Source organism: Sinocyclocheilus grahami, unplaced genomic scaffold (genome assembly GCF_001515645.1).
Source record: "Sinocyclocheilus grahami isolate Dianchi unplaced genomic scaffold, SAMN03320097.WGS_v1.1 scaffold383.1, whole genome shotgun sequence".
NCBI classification, from domain to species: Eukaryota; Metazoa; Chordata; class Actinopteri; order Cypriniformes; family Cyprinidae; genus Sinocyclocheilus; species Sinocyclocheilus grahami.
The window spans coordinates 1686354-1701564 of NW_015505562.1; the positions used below are offsets into that span (position 1 = coordinate 1686354).

General features: G+C 40.8%; 1 protein-coding gene across 1 annotated transcript in view; it reads right to left on the bottom strand.

Annotated features, from left to right (window-relative positions):
* Positions 1 to 15211, bottom strand: part of LOC107549911 (ecto-NOX disulfide-thiol exchanger 1-like) — a 58185-nt gene that overhangs the window by 20742 nt on the left and 22232 nt on the right. Inside the window, exons 5-6 of the mRNA XM_016231096.1 lie at positions 14042 to 14275; positions 7091 to 7303 (exon numbers count right to left, since the gene is read on the bottom strand). Coding sequence (XP_016086582.1) covers positions 7091 to 7303; positions 14042 to 14275 — 447 coding nt within the window. The remainder of the gene's footprint in view (positions 1 to 7090; positions 7304 to 14041; positions 14276 to 15211) is intronic.

Genomic DNA, 15211 nt, shown 5'->3' on the forward strand with positions numbered 1-15211 from the left:
GCATCAGGACCCTCGCAACACTTCTCTGAGAGGCCCCTGATTGTGTCTGTTGTACTTACATCTCATTAGCTGCTGTTTCAATTCCTTAGGACTGAGGAAGGCAACAGTCTACAATGGATTTGCTGGAGAAGCACTAATAAAGTACTGAGTGTTTGATGTCAAACATTGATTCAGGGTTTAGCTCAAAATGGGCACGTGTGCAGTTTTTACTTTGGCATTAGATGTTGGATTTGCATTAGGATTGAGATTTGGACCAATTGTAAACTGCTGCCTGCTATTTATTAATTTGACCAAGTCTACAGTTTAGTAAACAATTATGTGATCATCTTTTTTAACCTACTACAACTCTAAAATAAAAAATTATTCTTAATATTTCATGCACAAATGGTGTCAAAATATCTTTCTGTCAAGCTGCCAATTACAAATCTCCATCACACATATTCATTCAAGCAAATTACATTTCTTTGTATGAGCTGGGATATTGGCTTCTCACCTGTCCGGGCCGCAAAAAAAGATGAGTGAATCTGGTGTTGGCCTACCTTTAAGTTAAGTTGAACATCTCCACATCTGCTATATGGTCAGAGTGCTTCCACTGAGACTGTACTTACCCAGGGCCCTTCTATGGGCTATGGCTACAGTCACGCTGACATAGGCAGCTAGGTCTCAATGCAATCATATCTCCTAGTGTGCATTTGTGCAGTGTATATCTGCAGTGATGTCTTGTGAACCGTGTAGGAGACACTGTGGCTCTGTTCCACGACAAGTGAGCTGCCTTGCTTTCTAACAGCATCCAAACTGAAATAGAACCTCGTAAGTGAGGGACTATTAGTGCGACACATGGAGTTTCAACACATAATTGAGTCTGCCGTAAGCATTTTCCTAAGCTAACAGCAAAATAAACACAAAATTAAAACTGTATTCTAGAATATGTGATTCTGATTGGTCACTCGCAGCATTCAGTGGTCAAATATTACCTAATATTTGCAGTAATCTGCCATCTTGTGTCTTAGTTTCTATTGTAGTGATATGACCTCAGAGGACTTCCCCAGCTAACAGGGAATGTTCTCACAATTTTAACTGACATTTTTTTTTTAAGTTAAATGAATTGTTAGGACAAAACATTCCTAAAATAATGTTTATGGAACATTCTTATTAATATTTGATAAGTCTTGTGTAGTCAGACCTTTGGACTGACGGTAGAAGGTCTGGGGACCTTGGCCGCTTTGAATAGCTAAGCACCGCCCTAGGTTGGAGGCCATATGTCTGACAGGTAAAGCAACCAATCACATTTTGTTTTGTGCTGCATCATGTTTAGGGGCGTGGAAATGTCCCCACAATAACAGAACGGTGTGTAAAACTCATGGACAAACTTTACATATTTTTAAGCCAGCGTTTAGTTGATCCTGATAAGCACTCACTGGCTACATTTACATGCACAATTTTTGGTTCAATCGGACTGAATTCATTCCGATTGATGAATCTGAATGTAGTGTTTACATGAACGCTAAATAAAGTGATCGGGTTGATGTGCGCGTTTATATGTCACAAGCTTCAAATCGGAATAGATTTTTTTTTACATGCGCACACAGCACAAATATAGAGTTTTTCACTGTTTGCACATAATAACCACTCCTACATGTTTTCTTTATTTGTTTTTAACAGGAGAATTAATATGTATCCATTTATGGATAAATATACATATAAACTGCTGTGCCGTGCTGCTATTTATCACAAAGTAAAAATGCCCCTCCCCGCGCCCAAAACGGGTTGTAAGGACTGGTGGGAGGTTGTCCTGCTCCACTTCACATTTGCCGAGTGAATGGAGAGTTTTATAAAGACAGGACACGCATTTATACAACACTTTATTCAAAAGGAAGAACCATTCATTCTGCGCGTCATACGTCATTACGTTATTTCTGCGTCATTGCACATGCGCAGTCCTTTCAGTTTCGGGGTTCAATCCGATCGAGTGTTTACATGCACTCTCAATCGTATTAGAAAAGGAATCCGATCGAAATTTCATTCCGATCAAGCTCAATCGGATCGATTAAGGTGTTTACATGAAGGCTTTTCAGTCCGATCGAGCCGTCAATCCGATTACAAACTGATTATTTGGTTGCACGTAAACATAGCCACTGTCACAGTTGTAAACACGAGAGCTTTCTTCTTCCACGAGGGGGTTTGGCATCACGGCGTCTTGATACCAGGCGGAACATTAAAGAACGCGACACGCATCTCCCGGAAATACTGTATAATTCAACCAATCCAATGACGACTTTAAAACTCCTGAATTGTTTCCAATTTTGTGTGCTGTATGCATCAGACGTTTAGGCTGAGACTAATATTTTACATACTTTTTCAAAACGTTGCGAGAAAGCGTTCTTAGAACAACATTCTCGGAATGTCTTTATGATGTTATAATACATACTTTAAGAACGTTCTCAATGTTGAGAGAAAACATTCTTTTAGAACAACATTCTTAAAATGTCCTTATGTTATTTGTACTTGGTGAAAGTTCTTGTTATGTTTTGTAACCTTTAATAATGTTATAATCACAACAAGAAAACTGGACATTTTAACGTTCTGAGAATATAAAAAATAAGGCAGGTGTAAATAGCGATAGAGGCTATTTACACTAAGTGCAAATAGCAGTATTTTTAACAATATGCTATTTACACTAAATGCAGATAGCGATAGATTCTATTTACACTATGTTAAAATAGCAGGATTTTCTGCTATTTATACTATTTATTGCAAATAGTGGCAATTATCTGCACCTCACCTCAGTATTATAGTAAATTATAGTAAATTATAAAACAGTATGCAGTAATAACGTATTGAGTGTAAATTATCCTTTTAATTCAAATTATTAAATGGATGCCACCTTATTGGGACAATAAAGCCCTCCCTACACCTACCCTAACCCTACCCAATACTTTATTTTCAACGTTTTGATTATTTCCTTAATTTTTATTGAAAAATAAATGCCTTTCCAATGTGATATGAGATTTGAAAAGGGAGAAAAAACAAGTTTGGTAAAAGACGGATTCGAACCCGGGTCGATCACGTCAAAAAGACTACAGTACGCACTTTACCATCTGTTACCATCTGTTTCACCATATGTGGTCTTAAAGTTAGAACATATTTGCTTTAGAAACTGTTTTTATACAGTTTTATATTTTATGTTTTTATACCATCTCTCTCTATTGTGTATAATAAAGGTGCAGTTATGCATTATACACAGAGTGAATGTTTTTGGGCTTGAGAGGTAAAAAGGGTCTTGTTTTAAAAGGGTCATTGGATGCAAAATTCAGTTTACATGTTGTTTGAACATAAATGTGTTGGAAGTGTGTGTACACATCCACCCTATAATGATAAAAATCCACCCAGTGTTTTTTTTTTAAATCCCTATTTTAAAATCCCCTTTATCAAATCAGGCTGTTCTGAGATTCCTGGCAGAATGTCATAGTTCTGCACAGGCCCCTCCCATGCTAGTTGATTGACAAGGCCGTCTTACCTTAGACCCGCCCTGAGTGAGCTGTGAGCTGTCCTCCATTGTGTCCACTCCGGTGCAGGGGAAGACAAGAATGTCTCCGATTGAGGTGTTCTGTTGTTGGATGTAATAATGAACATAGCAGTCGTCATTTACTCCCGACATCTGAGCCACTGAAGATGCAGTGGATTAATGTTACTTTAGTTTTTGAAGGGAATGTGCTGATCCCAGATCTGCCTAAATGCGTCTATGTTCGCACAAATCATTTGTGATCCAGCTTCATCAACAGAAGTGAGTATAAGGGTTCCCATTCAGTTAGGCCAAAGCGTTGAAGCAGTTGCACGAGGGTGGTGCTGACCCAGGTGTGCTGCAGGAACTGCGCACGGCGACGGGCCTCGTGCTTAGGGCTACGAAAGTCACGGCGCGCGCCCTGGGTCAGACGATGTCCACATTGGTGGTCCAGGAGTGCTGACCTGGGCGGATATGAGGGAGACCGAGAAGCATCGCTTCCTGGACTCCCCGATCTCCCAGGTCGGCCTATTTGGCGAAGCAGTGGAGGGCTCTGCCCAACAGTTCTCCACCGCACAGAAGCAGACGGAGGCGTCTCGACGCTGTAGCCACTCCACCGCTGACTGCAGCCCCTCTGTCTGCTCGTTGCCGAGAGCGCCCTCCTGTGGCCTCCATCTCCGCTCCAGCTCAGCCACAGCAGCAGCCTTCACAACGGCTGCAGCGTAGAGTGGGCCGCAGGAAAGCGGCGCAGCCCGTCTCCGCCCCTGCCAAGCCCGTGAAGCGCCAGGGCGGGCGGCGTCCCTGGGACAGGTGACCCGGGGGTCTTGGATCCGGCTCTTCAGGAGATGGTGACCGCACCACTCCTTCCCCCGGTGGAGGGCCGGGTGGAGAAACCTTTGTTCCTGGGTTTTTCTGTTCCGCTGCTGGCTACCCAGCCAGTGGTGCCCAAAACCTCAACAGAAGAGCGGGTTCATTTTTCTCCGGGTTCCAAGAGGGTGAGGATGGCAGTGCGCGAGACCCAGTCTCCACATGGCCGTCCCCCTCTCCCTTCGCCAATGGGCAGCAGGGTTCAGTTCAAGGACGCTATGCCTCCTCACGAGCCCCCTGCCCAGCCGTGGAGCCAGGTAAGTGGCGCGCCGCGCACTCAGACCCCACCCTGGGACGCACGGAAGCCTCCCGGGTTGGGCCCCTGTGTCCACTGCACTGCCCCACTGCGGGTACGTCGGTGGTTTCCCTAGTCCCGCCTGTTCGGTCACTGGGGGCATGGTTAGCATGCCCCAGGCTGTCTCGCTGGCTCATGTGAACCATCAGACTCGGCTATGCGATTCAATTCGCCCGGCGCCCTCCCAAGTTCAGGGGCATTCGGTTCTCCTCTGTGCTGGGCAGGGATGCTCCTGTCTTGCGTGCAGAGAGGTGCCCATACTTCATCGTACCCAAGAAAGGCAGTGGGTTAGGACCAATCCTGGACCTGCGCATGCTGAACCGGGCCCTTCACAAGCTCCCGTTCAGGATGTTGACGCAGAAACGCATCTTTCAGTGCGTCCGTCCTTTCGATTGGTTCACAGCAATTGACCTCCGGGTCGACTGGGAAAAGAGCAAATTCTTCCCGGTGCAGAGGATCTCTTTTCTCGACATGGAGCCAGACTCGGTCAACCTCTCGGCACGTCTCTCAGTAAAACGTGCACAGTCGATGCTGAACTGCCTAGGGTCCTTCCAGTGCAAGACGGCGGTTCCACTGAAATAGTTTCAGAGGCTCCTGGGGCATATGGCATCCGCAGCCGCTGTCACGCCGCTCGGGTTGCTTCATATGAGACGGCTTTAGCGTTGGCTTCAACCGACGAGCAGGTTTCACTTCAGCCTGTAAGCATGTCTGGTAGACGGGGCTCTAGCTTAAGCGATGGTGTTTACTACCGCGGAGGTTCTAGGTGGGCTATCTCCAGCGGTAGTAAACACCATCGCTTAAGCTAGAGCCCCGTCTACCAGACATGCTTACAGGCTGAAGTGAAACCTGCTCGTCGGTTGGTGCTCTTCCCGCCGGGAAGACCCCCGTAGATGACCGATCACAGTCATGCTCTCTTTCCTGCAGGATGGGTTGGAGCGAAGGCTGTCTCCCTCCACCCTGAAACTGGGTATGCTTTCCAATGTACCACAGTATGGAACAGCAGTGGCGGACACCTCTGCCTAGCCGCTGTCCTATCTTCCGCCCCAGCTGGTGTGGGGGGACTTGCCGGCTGCCGCAGGGCACTGGAGGGGGTCAGCAATAGTGGCGTTTTCCATACGGATCCCAATTCGTCAGTCATGACGAAATTGATTTGATATTGACGCAATATTTACACTGAAGCTCGCATGCAGGCGGGTTTAAATTGTGCTCAAATTGATTTGATTTTTAACGCAATATTTACACTGAAGCTCGCATGCAGGCAGGTTTAAATCGCGCTCAAATTGATTTGATATTGACGCAATATTTACACTGAAGCTCGCATGCAGGCGGCTAGGTAAGGGCATGACATTTCCCGACCAGGCCCAAATGCTGCCAATCGCAACACACTGGCCCAGCTAACAAATCACAGCACATTTTGTATTTCAGAAGGCGGGCCTTCATTTGATACAGGAATTATTCGAGCCGTTCATGGCATACTGGGGAGGGAAGTGTTGTAATAATGTAAAATATGTGAAAAATAATGTGTTTTTCGAACAACCTAGTATGAGAGCCTGTTCTAGTACTCAACCAAAACAAAATCAAGACTTTGTAAAAGAGCATAATAGGACCCCTTTAATAATGTGCTAGTTAGCAAGTTTCGCAGCTAAATGCGGCTAAAGTTTGCCGTCTGCTCGTCACCCCACAGAAGAGAGGGGCAGGGTGAGCAGAGCTCATTAGCATTTAAAGTGACATGGAAGGAAACGGCTTGCTATGAACAGAGCTGATTACATACCAACGTATGTTATAGACTTTTCATTAAGATGCTAAAGAATCATATCAACTTGTGGAATATGGGCATTCGATGACCCCTTTAAGGCCCGCGCAGACCTCTAAAAAGGACACAGCATAAAAATTATGACATAGTTCTGGTCTCTGTGAATACAATCAGAGACAATGATTTAGCTACATTAGCCATGCAATTTCTATTTCTATGGAAATGACTGGATTTCGAACATTAAATTTCACAGAGCAAATATAAATGTGCTGCAGCTTAAGATGGATTTTGTCTCAATGTATCATGGCATTATCTTCTTCGTGAAGGATATATGTGTTGGCTTTTATAATGACCACCTTTTATAACCTCACCTATGATGCCTATGTAGGCAGCTCTCTAGGTTTTGGAACAGAGCCCATGTCTTGCCTGTTACAGTTATGGGCAGTGTAACATATATGGTAGTTCTGGACATACAAATACACTCCTACTGGCAGTACAGTCATATCAAGATGAGCGAGAAAAGTCCAACAATCAGATCAGAGACGGAGCCCACTTAAGGACGGCTATATCTTCTTGCTCTGTACAAAGGATGAGCGGTTGTCATGGCAACACTAGATGAAAATCTCATAGTAACCAGTTGGGATACAAACAGTGAAGGCAGGAGGTATCTTACATTGTGTGAGAATGGCAAGCAGGGAATTCTTAAAGTGTTCTTTGGCCAGCTCCATCTCCTCCTCGTGCTGAGCTTTCTCATTCATTAGGCGTCGCACGTGGCTGTTCGCTGACTGGATCATGGAGTAGAAATGGTTCGCAGAGCGTCGGTTCACCTCGCCTCTGTCGATCCACGTGAACAGCACTGCCGTTGCCTCACTGAACCTGTTGTCATCTGGAGAAATGAATAAGGAAAACTGTCATTTTTACTTCATCTACTTATGACAGAAACTGCTGTAACGCTTACTTTGCAGGCTTGACAAAGCCAGCGTACAGTTCAAAATCCCTTACATGAGACACATTTTTAACTGTAATCTCCCTCTAAAGTCTTTGGTTCCATTAAGAATATTTTTATTTTAAGAACTTTATTCAGAAAGGTTGTTGGGGAACCTAAAATAGTTATTCTATTGCATCGCTACGAAAATCCTCTTTTGAAACCTTTTTTAAAGAGTGTACTAAACTTGTTACAGACCTTCAGTCTCAGATCAAATATGCTCTCAAAAATATAAAATCTGGAACTATGGTGCAGGTTGGCTTACAATAAGTCGGCATGAAATGTAAATTCATCCTGTCTGTTTTCTATTACATATTAAATGATCTTATTATAAACAACTGATCCATATGTTTAATCATGGATAAGTCAGACTTCTCTTTGATGATATGACTCTGCTGTTCCAATCATTTATTCTGCTTAAACCCTGGGCCTTTCTTACAATCGAGCAAGTTCACATTCAGATCTCCATCCAATCAACAACTGAAGCATAGAGTTAAGTCCCCGTCCATTTTTGATAGTTTGTTTCACAATATGTGAAACATATGTGAGCATGCACTGGTTTTATGTGTACATTTTCTACAGTTTTCCCCATAAAGCTATTATATGTATTTACACTATTTCCCTGTGTAATAGGCTACTGTAAAGCTGCCCTGACACAATCTGCATTGCGCTACAGTATATAAATAATGGTGACTTGACTAGAAGATTGAAATGTAGTGCCCAAGTTTTATGTACTTATGTTATAGTGCTTCTATTGGTTTGGAACAATATAAGGCTGCTTAAATATATATTTTTAATATACATTTCAGGCTGTCCTTTCATAGTCTTACATTTTTCTCTAGTGAATGGTTAAAAAAATCATGTATTGATGGAATTTTGAAAGAATGTTCAAAATCCAGAAGTTCAAAATTCAATAACCTGAGTTAAGTAGCTACACACCTGCCATCTATACATATATCCAACCATTCATACTGTATATCCTGTCTAGTAACCACACCAGCAGCTTTCTATAGCACCACTAGAACACCCTAGCAACAAAGTTTTAAAATTCAAATCTCATAAGGCCTACATCCCCTTCACACTTCAAAATCTCTCCTCCCAAGATTTCACATTATACAAAACTCAACCTTCAAACTCGAATCTCTTTCCAATCTGCTCAAGCATTCAATACACAAGACTTATAACCTTCACAATTCAAGACTTTACTACACTTTCAGACAAGACTTGATTAGTTTTGCCACAAGAAATGATAGGGAGATCAGGATTGGAGCTCACGTCCACATGCTACACTAAACACTAAGCCACGGCTCTACCTTTAGGGCCTAATTTAAAGACTCTTTCCCTGCATTGTCTTTTTCTGTTGGACAAGAACATCATCTCATCAGTGTGTTCAGTCACGGCTCGTGAATCAGTAAATAACCCTGCATTTTTCCTGTCTAAACATGAAGTGTAATTTCAGCCTGAGTAGCTGAGACATGAGGCATTGAGTGTGGCCTCTCCCAAGCTTTAGTAATCTGCTCCCTGTGGACCCGTGTGAAATACATTACTAAAATTGGAAGAATAATTGAATTTTGCCACAAAGTCAGTGCACTAGGGCTGGCAGTAAATTCGATCCCTTCTTTAATGAGATCCTGTGCACGGAAACAACATCATTCCCTGCATCTGTGCACTTTTCACAAGACTTATTGCTTCAACTCACCACAGTATAACCGATTTCAAGCCAAGCAGGAGAATGACATTACGAGAGATGTATCAATTATACTGAACCTCCTTAAAATATGTGCTCAAATCCTTTAATTTGAATTTTAGATTTGATATCCATTTTAGCCCTTTTTCAATTAAATAGATGTTATTCCCATGTGAGGTTGGTAAGAGACCCAAGGGACTCTGAGCGTTCGAGATCAAGAGCAGGTATGTTATTAATGTGGCACTCAAACTTCCCAGCTAATTAAAGGGAATTGAATTCTCCCGACCCTCGGGCAAAAATGCCATCTGACGAGAATAAAAATAAATTCCACAGTCAAATGAGCCTGCTCTGCCAATCTCACGTCTAATGAGAGACTCCACAAGCAATGCAAATGTGAAATCTCCACACTCTCCCTCGAAATTCCCAGCATTCAATCATCCGACCTCTCCGTAACTCAGACACTATGTAAGCCGCCACGCTACTGCCAATTCAGTCAGCGTCAGTTATGGTCGGGAAATTAGCTTTGTTTTAAACATCGCTCATATTAATTTTTCCATGAAAGCGTAATGTGGCAATGAGCATTTACTTGCCAGAAAGCATTAACCAGGGGCTGTTTGAATGAATAGCATTAAAGTGTTTCCAAATGCAAGAGACAGAAAGCAGCAATGGATAGAATTAAGAGTCAATAGTTTAAAAAGAGCTGAAGAATGGCCAGATTTGAGAATGAGGGAAACGGTATATTTATAATAAAAAGGGCTTTTTAATGTACATCTGCACTCTTACATTAAAGTAGTTTTTAACTATTGGACATTTTTTGATCTTCTAGTAAATAAATTCTGTTTAAAACATTCTTTACATTATTTGTACACTATCTAATACGGTATACTGTTCCGTTTTTGTTTTGTTTTTGTTTCTGAAACTTCATTTCCTTAATCTATTACATCTGTCAAGGCATTATATGGGTATTATCTTATATAAATTACATTTTAAAGATTTGTGAAGTAAAATGCGACTCTTGCTAAAGCTAATTTCATAGCTAGCTACATTTTATGATATGTAGTTTTATAGATATTTAATTAGATAATTATATTGTTTTAAGAAATAATTAATTAAAGAGGTTTTTTACTTTTTCGTAAAAGCTAATGTGTAATTGCTGTTTTTATGATGCATTTTCATATTTGTAAGAGTTAAAACCAGGGTCTGAGTTAAAACAATAAAATCGGATAAACAGGGTCAAATAAAACAGGGTAAAACAATAAAATCTGTGCATAAAAAGCAAAAGTAAATGATGGAAGTAGTGAACTGTTTTAAAGATTTCTAATGTAACTATAAAATAAATCTGTAATATGTTAATCAATTAAAAAAAAGATTAAAAAAAATTATTGCACAAATATGCCAAAAAACAGCAACACAAATACCGATGTTCATTTGCATGCTGTTGATACTTAAACAGATATCACTAGCTGTAGTCAATAAATATTTGCAGCATAATTGTTTGCATCTAAACAAGTGTTTCATTGGAGAGGCAACTGGATGTCAGGCATGAGCAGAACTGTGCCAGACACCAGAATATTGAAACCCCGTCTGAGATGTTTTGCCTGTTGCCTCCTGGGCTCAATAAACATAAGAACATACAGACAGAGCTGGGGATGCGCCACGCAGGGAGAATGGGAAGTGCTTGACATGGGAAGTGCTGTGATTGCTGATGAGGTGGAGGCTGCAGTCAAGTCCCCATCATCGAAATGAAAGCAGTCTCTCCAGAGAGACAAGAGCTCAGAGAGGCATGGAAACCACTGCAGCCAGCACAACTCAACCATCACTACCTTCCTGGAGCCGCTAGCTGTAATCAAATCACAGCATGGGAAAACAGCTGTCAGCCAGGATCCGGCGCTGAAATTAAAACATGAAAGGTGACATTACAAATATGTGTGAATGTCAAAGGGGTGTGATGGATTGGTGTAACTCTAAGGTGGAAACACAGCATGTGGCGCCTTGAAAATGATCCTGTATAATGAAAATTTGACATCTTGCATGAGTGCTCAAACCTCTCTAGATTCAGAAATAAACATTGTGAAATATTTTAAACCTCACACTAACTACTCTTGTCTGTCTGAAATATCTGCAGAATATTTACAGCCAACCCCTGAGCAATATTGCTGACGCAACACTTACAGTATGTCCATGTAAAGCCATAGAAGAGAAGAAAAAGTATCACAAATTACTTAAAAACTTCAGATTTGAAGCACATAAGCACCCTAAAAGCAAAAGAAAATTGAGTCAACCTTGGAGTTAGGGTTGCTGCGATAGATGGTGTTGACGGTTTTACCGGTGTGAAGCCGCAACACCGGTTATGTCACTTGCCCATCGCAGCACCGCCCCTACAGTCGTTTTGATTTTATATAGTAATAAAAATCATTTAGTTCAGTTAGAGAACAGACACTACAATTAAAACTGAACGCGGCTGCTCAATGCAGCGTGCTGAACGACAGTCGCATCACAGATCAGATTTCATTTATCACATGAGGAGAAGCTGACAAGAAGAGAGACAAGACAAGACGATGGCAGAAGAGTTTTAAAATGACATGCAGAAGCGCCTGTTTTAAAATTATTTTGGATTTTGATAAGTCTGTTAACTTCTGCCATTTCTCTAAGGTGATATTGGAAGTTTTTTTAACATTCTTATTTTAGTGTTTGCTGATTTTTATTTATTTAAACTGTGTATTTTGTTTTTTAATTCACATCAAGTATGTCGTGTCTCCAAGCTTTCTTATTCGTTTTGCTAATAAACGTAAGTTTGTTATTTATTTGGTTCCACAGTGTTTACTGATCTTCAGTTTTGTATACCTAAACTTTGTGTAAGTTATTTGTTATTTTATATTAGGCATACAGCATGGTGTATTTTTATTCGTTTTGTTAATAAAAGTTCTATGTTCTACATTTTAGTTTGTTGTTGCTTGAATTTAATTCAAGCAATTGATGCCGAATTGTACATGTAGTTAATTAATATTACTCAGTACATGAATGTATAATTACACTGTAACAAGGACATCTTAAAGGGGTCATCGGATGCCCATTTTCCATAAGTTAATATGATTCTTTAGGGTCTTAATGAAAATTCTATAATGGTTGCACTTTATTTTACAGTACGTGTACTTACATGTACTTACAGTGTACTTACAGTGTACCTACCTAAGAAAGTTCTGGTAATATAAGGTAACTACATGGGGTAGGGTTAGGTTCAGGGTTAGTACCTAGTTATTGTAATTACTATAATAAGTACATAGTATGTACATGGGGAACAGGACTGTAAAATAAAGTGCTACCTCTATAACATACTTTGGTTAAAATGTTTCAGTGGTAGTGTAAAACAACACCCTTTTTACCTTGTCAAAATCAGCTCTGTTTTCAGCAACCCATTTTAGTGCATGTTCCTTTAAATGCTAATGAGCTCTGTCACCCCGCCCCTCTCTTCCGTGTGGTGACGAGCAGTTCTCATGATACTGTTTACTTTAGCCGCGGAACTTGCTAACTAGCACATTATTAGGAAAGGCGAATTGCAAAGATTCATAAAAGAACCTTATACTCCTTCTGTAGGTGAAGCTGGATCACGAATGATTCACACAAAGATAGACACATTTAGGTAGATCGGGGGTGCATTCCCTTCAAAAACAAAAGTAATCCACTGCTCAGATGTCGGGATTAAAGGACGACTGCTATGTTCATTATTACATCCAACAACAAAACACCTCAATCGCTTAATCGGAGACATTCTTGTCTACATCTTCTCTGGCATCGTAACAATGGCGGACTGATGACAGCTCACTCAGGGCGGGTCTAAGGAAAAACGCTAATGTCAATCAAACTATCGTGGGAGGGGCCTGGGTCTGTGTGACGTCACACAGACAGTCAGCTCGATTTGAGAAAGGGGAAATTATTTAACGAGATAAAAAAAAAAAAAAACACTGGGTGGATCTTTATCATGATCCCGAAAGGGGTCATCTGATGCGACATGCACTTTTACAAGTAGTTTGAACTTAAATGTGTGTTGGCAGTGTGTGTACACAACCGCCCGGTTGTGTACACACACTGCCAACACACATTTAAGTTCAAACTGCTTGTAAAAGTGCATGTCGCATCAGATGACCCCTTTAAAATAAAGTGTAACCATAATGTGTAACTATTTCCCATTTGGTTCTTATAGACAATAATGACATTAAAAGAAGAGAAAATGGGATATTTAAGTCTCACACATGTCTCTGGTACAGTTTCAGAAGAAAGATAAAATTATCTGAGCTGCTATTCACAGCTTTACTTTTATGTCATATCAACAATTTTAGGATAAACATCTGAGACAAAGATGAGACTCAAATGAGACCCCATTTAAAGGACTATTGGTCTTCAATGCTATGACAAAGCAATTAAGCAAACTCTTGCACAATATCCAATTTCTAGACTAGAATCAACCAAAGCCCATTTTAAGCACACTAAAAGCAAATGAAAACTATTTAGTCAACCTTGGAAACCTTTTGGCTTTCCAGAAGCCTGGTACTCAGTGTTCACTTCATTGGCAATCATTGGTCTCATTGAAGCTGATGAATGGAACTAGCTGATCATATAAACACACCAGTCTCACAGAATAAACAACAGCCGGGGCTGTTCGGCTGGCAGCTGCAGACGGGAAAGAGGACTGAAGCGTAAGAGCCTCAAAACTATGTAGCCACTCATTAATGTCCATCACATCTTCAGAGATCAGTTGAGAACAGCTGCAAAACGTCTGAAGGAAGGCAGACCTGGCGGCGTAGGTCATCTTACCACACTCTGCCAAACTCAAAGTTCTGCCTTGAAGCTTTTCCTAAGAACCCAAATTTCTCTGGGCATTACATTAATGATGACAAATCTGTGCTTTAAAGGCTAGATGAGATCATGGCACCACAGTCTGTGGGAAAGCTTACCTTTCAGTTTCTCAGCCAAAAGAGCTGCCTCGTGCTCAGAGTAGTGCATTATGGGAGGAGGTGATGGAGGTCTCAGCTGCTCCTCATGGATTTTCTGTCGGTGCCGCTCCTCTCGTGCCAGCAATCTTTGTTTGCACTCCCACTCATACAAGTCATCTCTCGCCTGAGCAAAATCGACATGTATGCGGCCTGAATCCTTTTTATCAGTGCTGGAGCCAATGCGCATCCGATAGCCTAGGACAACAAACATTATTCAGCAAACAGAGCTCTCGTACAGGCTGCTTGCATATATCATCTATCAGTTCACTAGAATAAACATACTGAATGCGAAATAGGATTTGCTTCATTCCAAGGTGGTCCTTCCTGCAACATAAATAAAAGCCCCTGCTGAACAAAACAGTACAGCCGGTCATGCTATGTTGCATGTATGTTGCAGCATATGTATCAGATGTTGCATATGCGCTGGTACCTAGCTGATTGGGACCTGATTTAAGTGGACTTTCAGCAAAGATAAACGCAAGATGTATTTATTTTCCTACTATGTTATTATCTATTACTATAAAACAAGATAAATTACACATAAAAAAAAAACACTACAGAGAGGTAAAGAAACAAAACAACGAGCTCCATAATGAAAAAAAAAATATCTACATAAATAAAAAAACAATGACAAACCAGAGAGGTAGAAAAAAATAATCAGTCCCCTAACAAAACAAAACAAACATTTACTTGTATAAATAAAGACGCATCAGAAAGGTAAAGAAACAAAACAATAAGTTCCCTAATGAAATGAAACAAAACAAAACAAACAATCACACACCAGAGGCAGAAAAAATAATCAGTCCCCTAACAAAACAAACGTCTACTTGTATAAATAAAAACACATCAGAAAGGTAGAGAAACAAAATAAGTTCCCTAACGAAACGAAACGAAACAAAATAAAACAAAACAAACATTTACTTGTATAAATAAAAATACATTAGAAAGGTAGAGAAACAAAACAAACTGAACTAAACAAAATGAAACAAAACAAAATACAAAGAGATGCCAAAGAGGTAGAAAAAATGAATCAGTCCCTAACAAAACAAAACAGTCCCCAACAGAAGGTAGAGAAATTAAACAAAATAGGTTTCCCAATGAAACAGAATGAAACAAAACAAAAATCAAAGA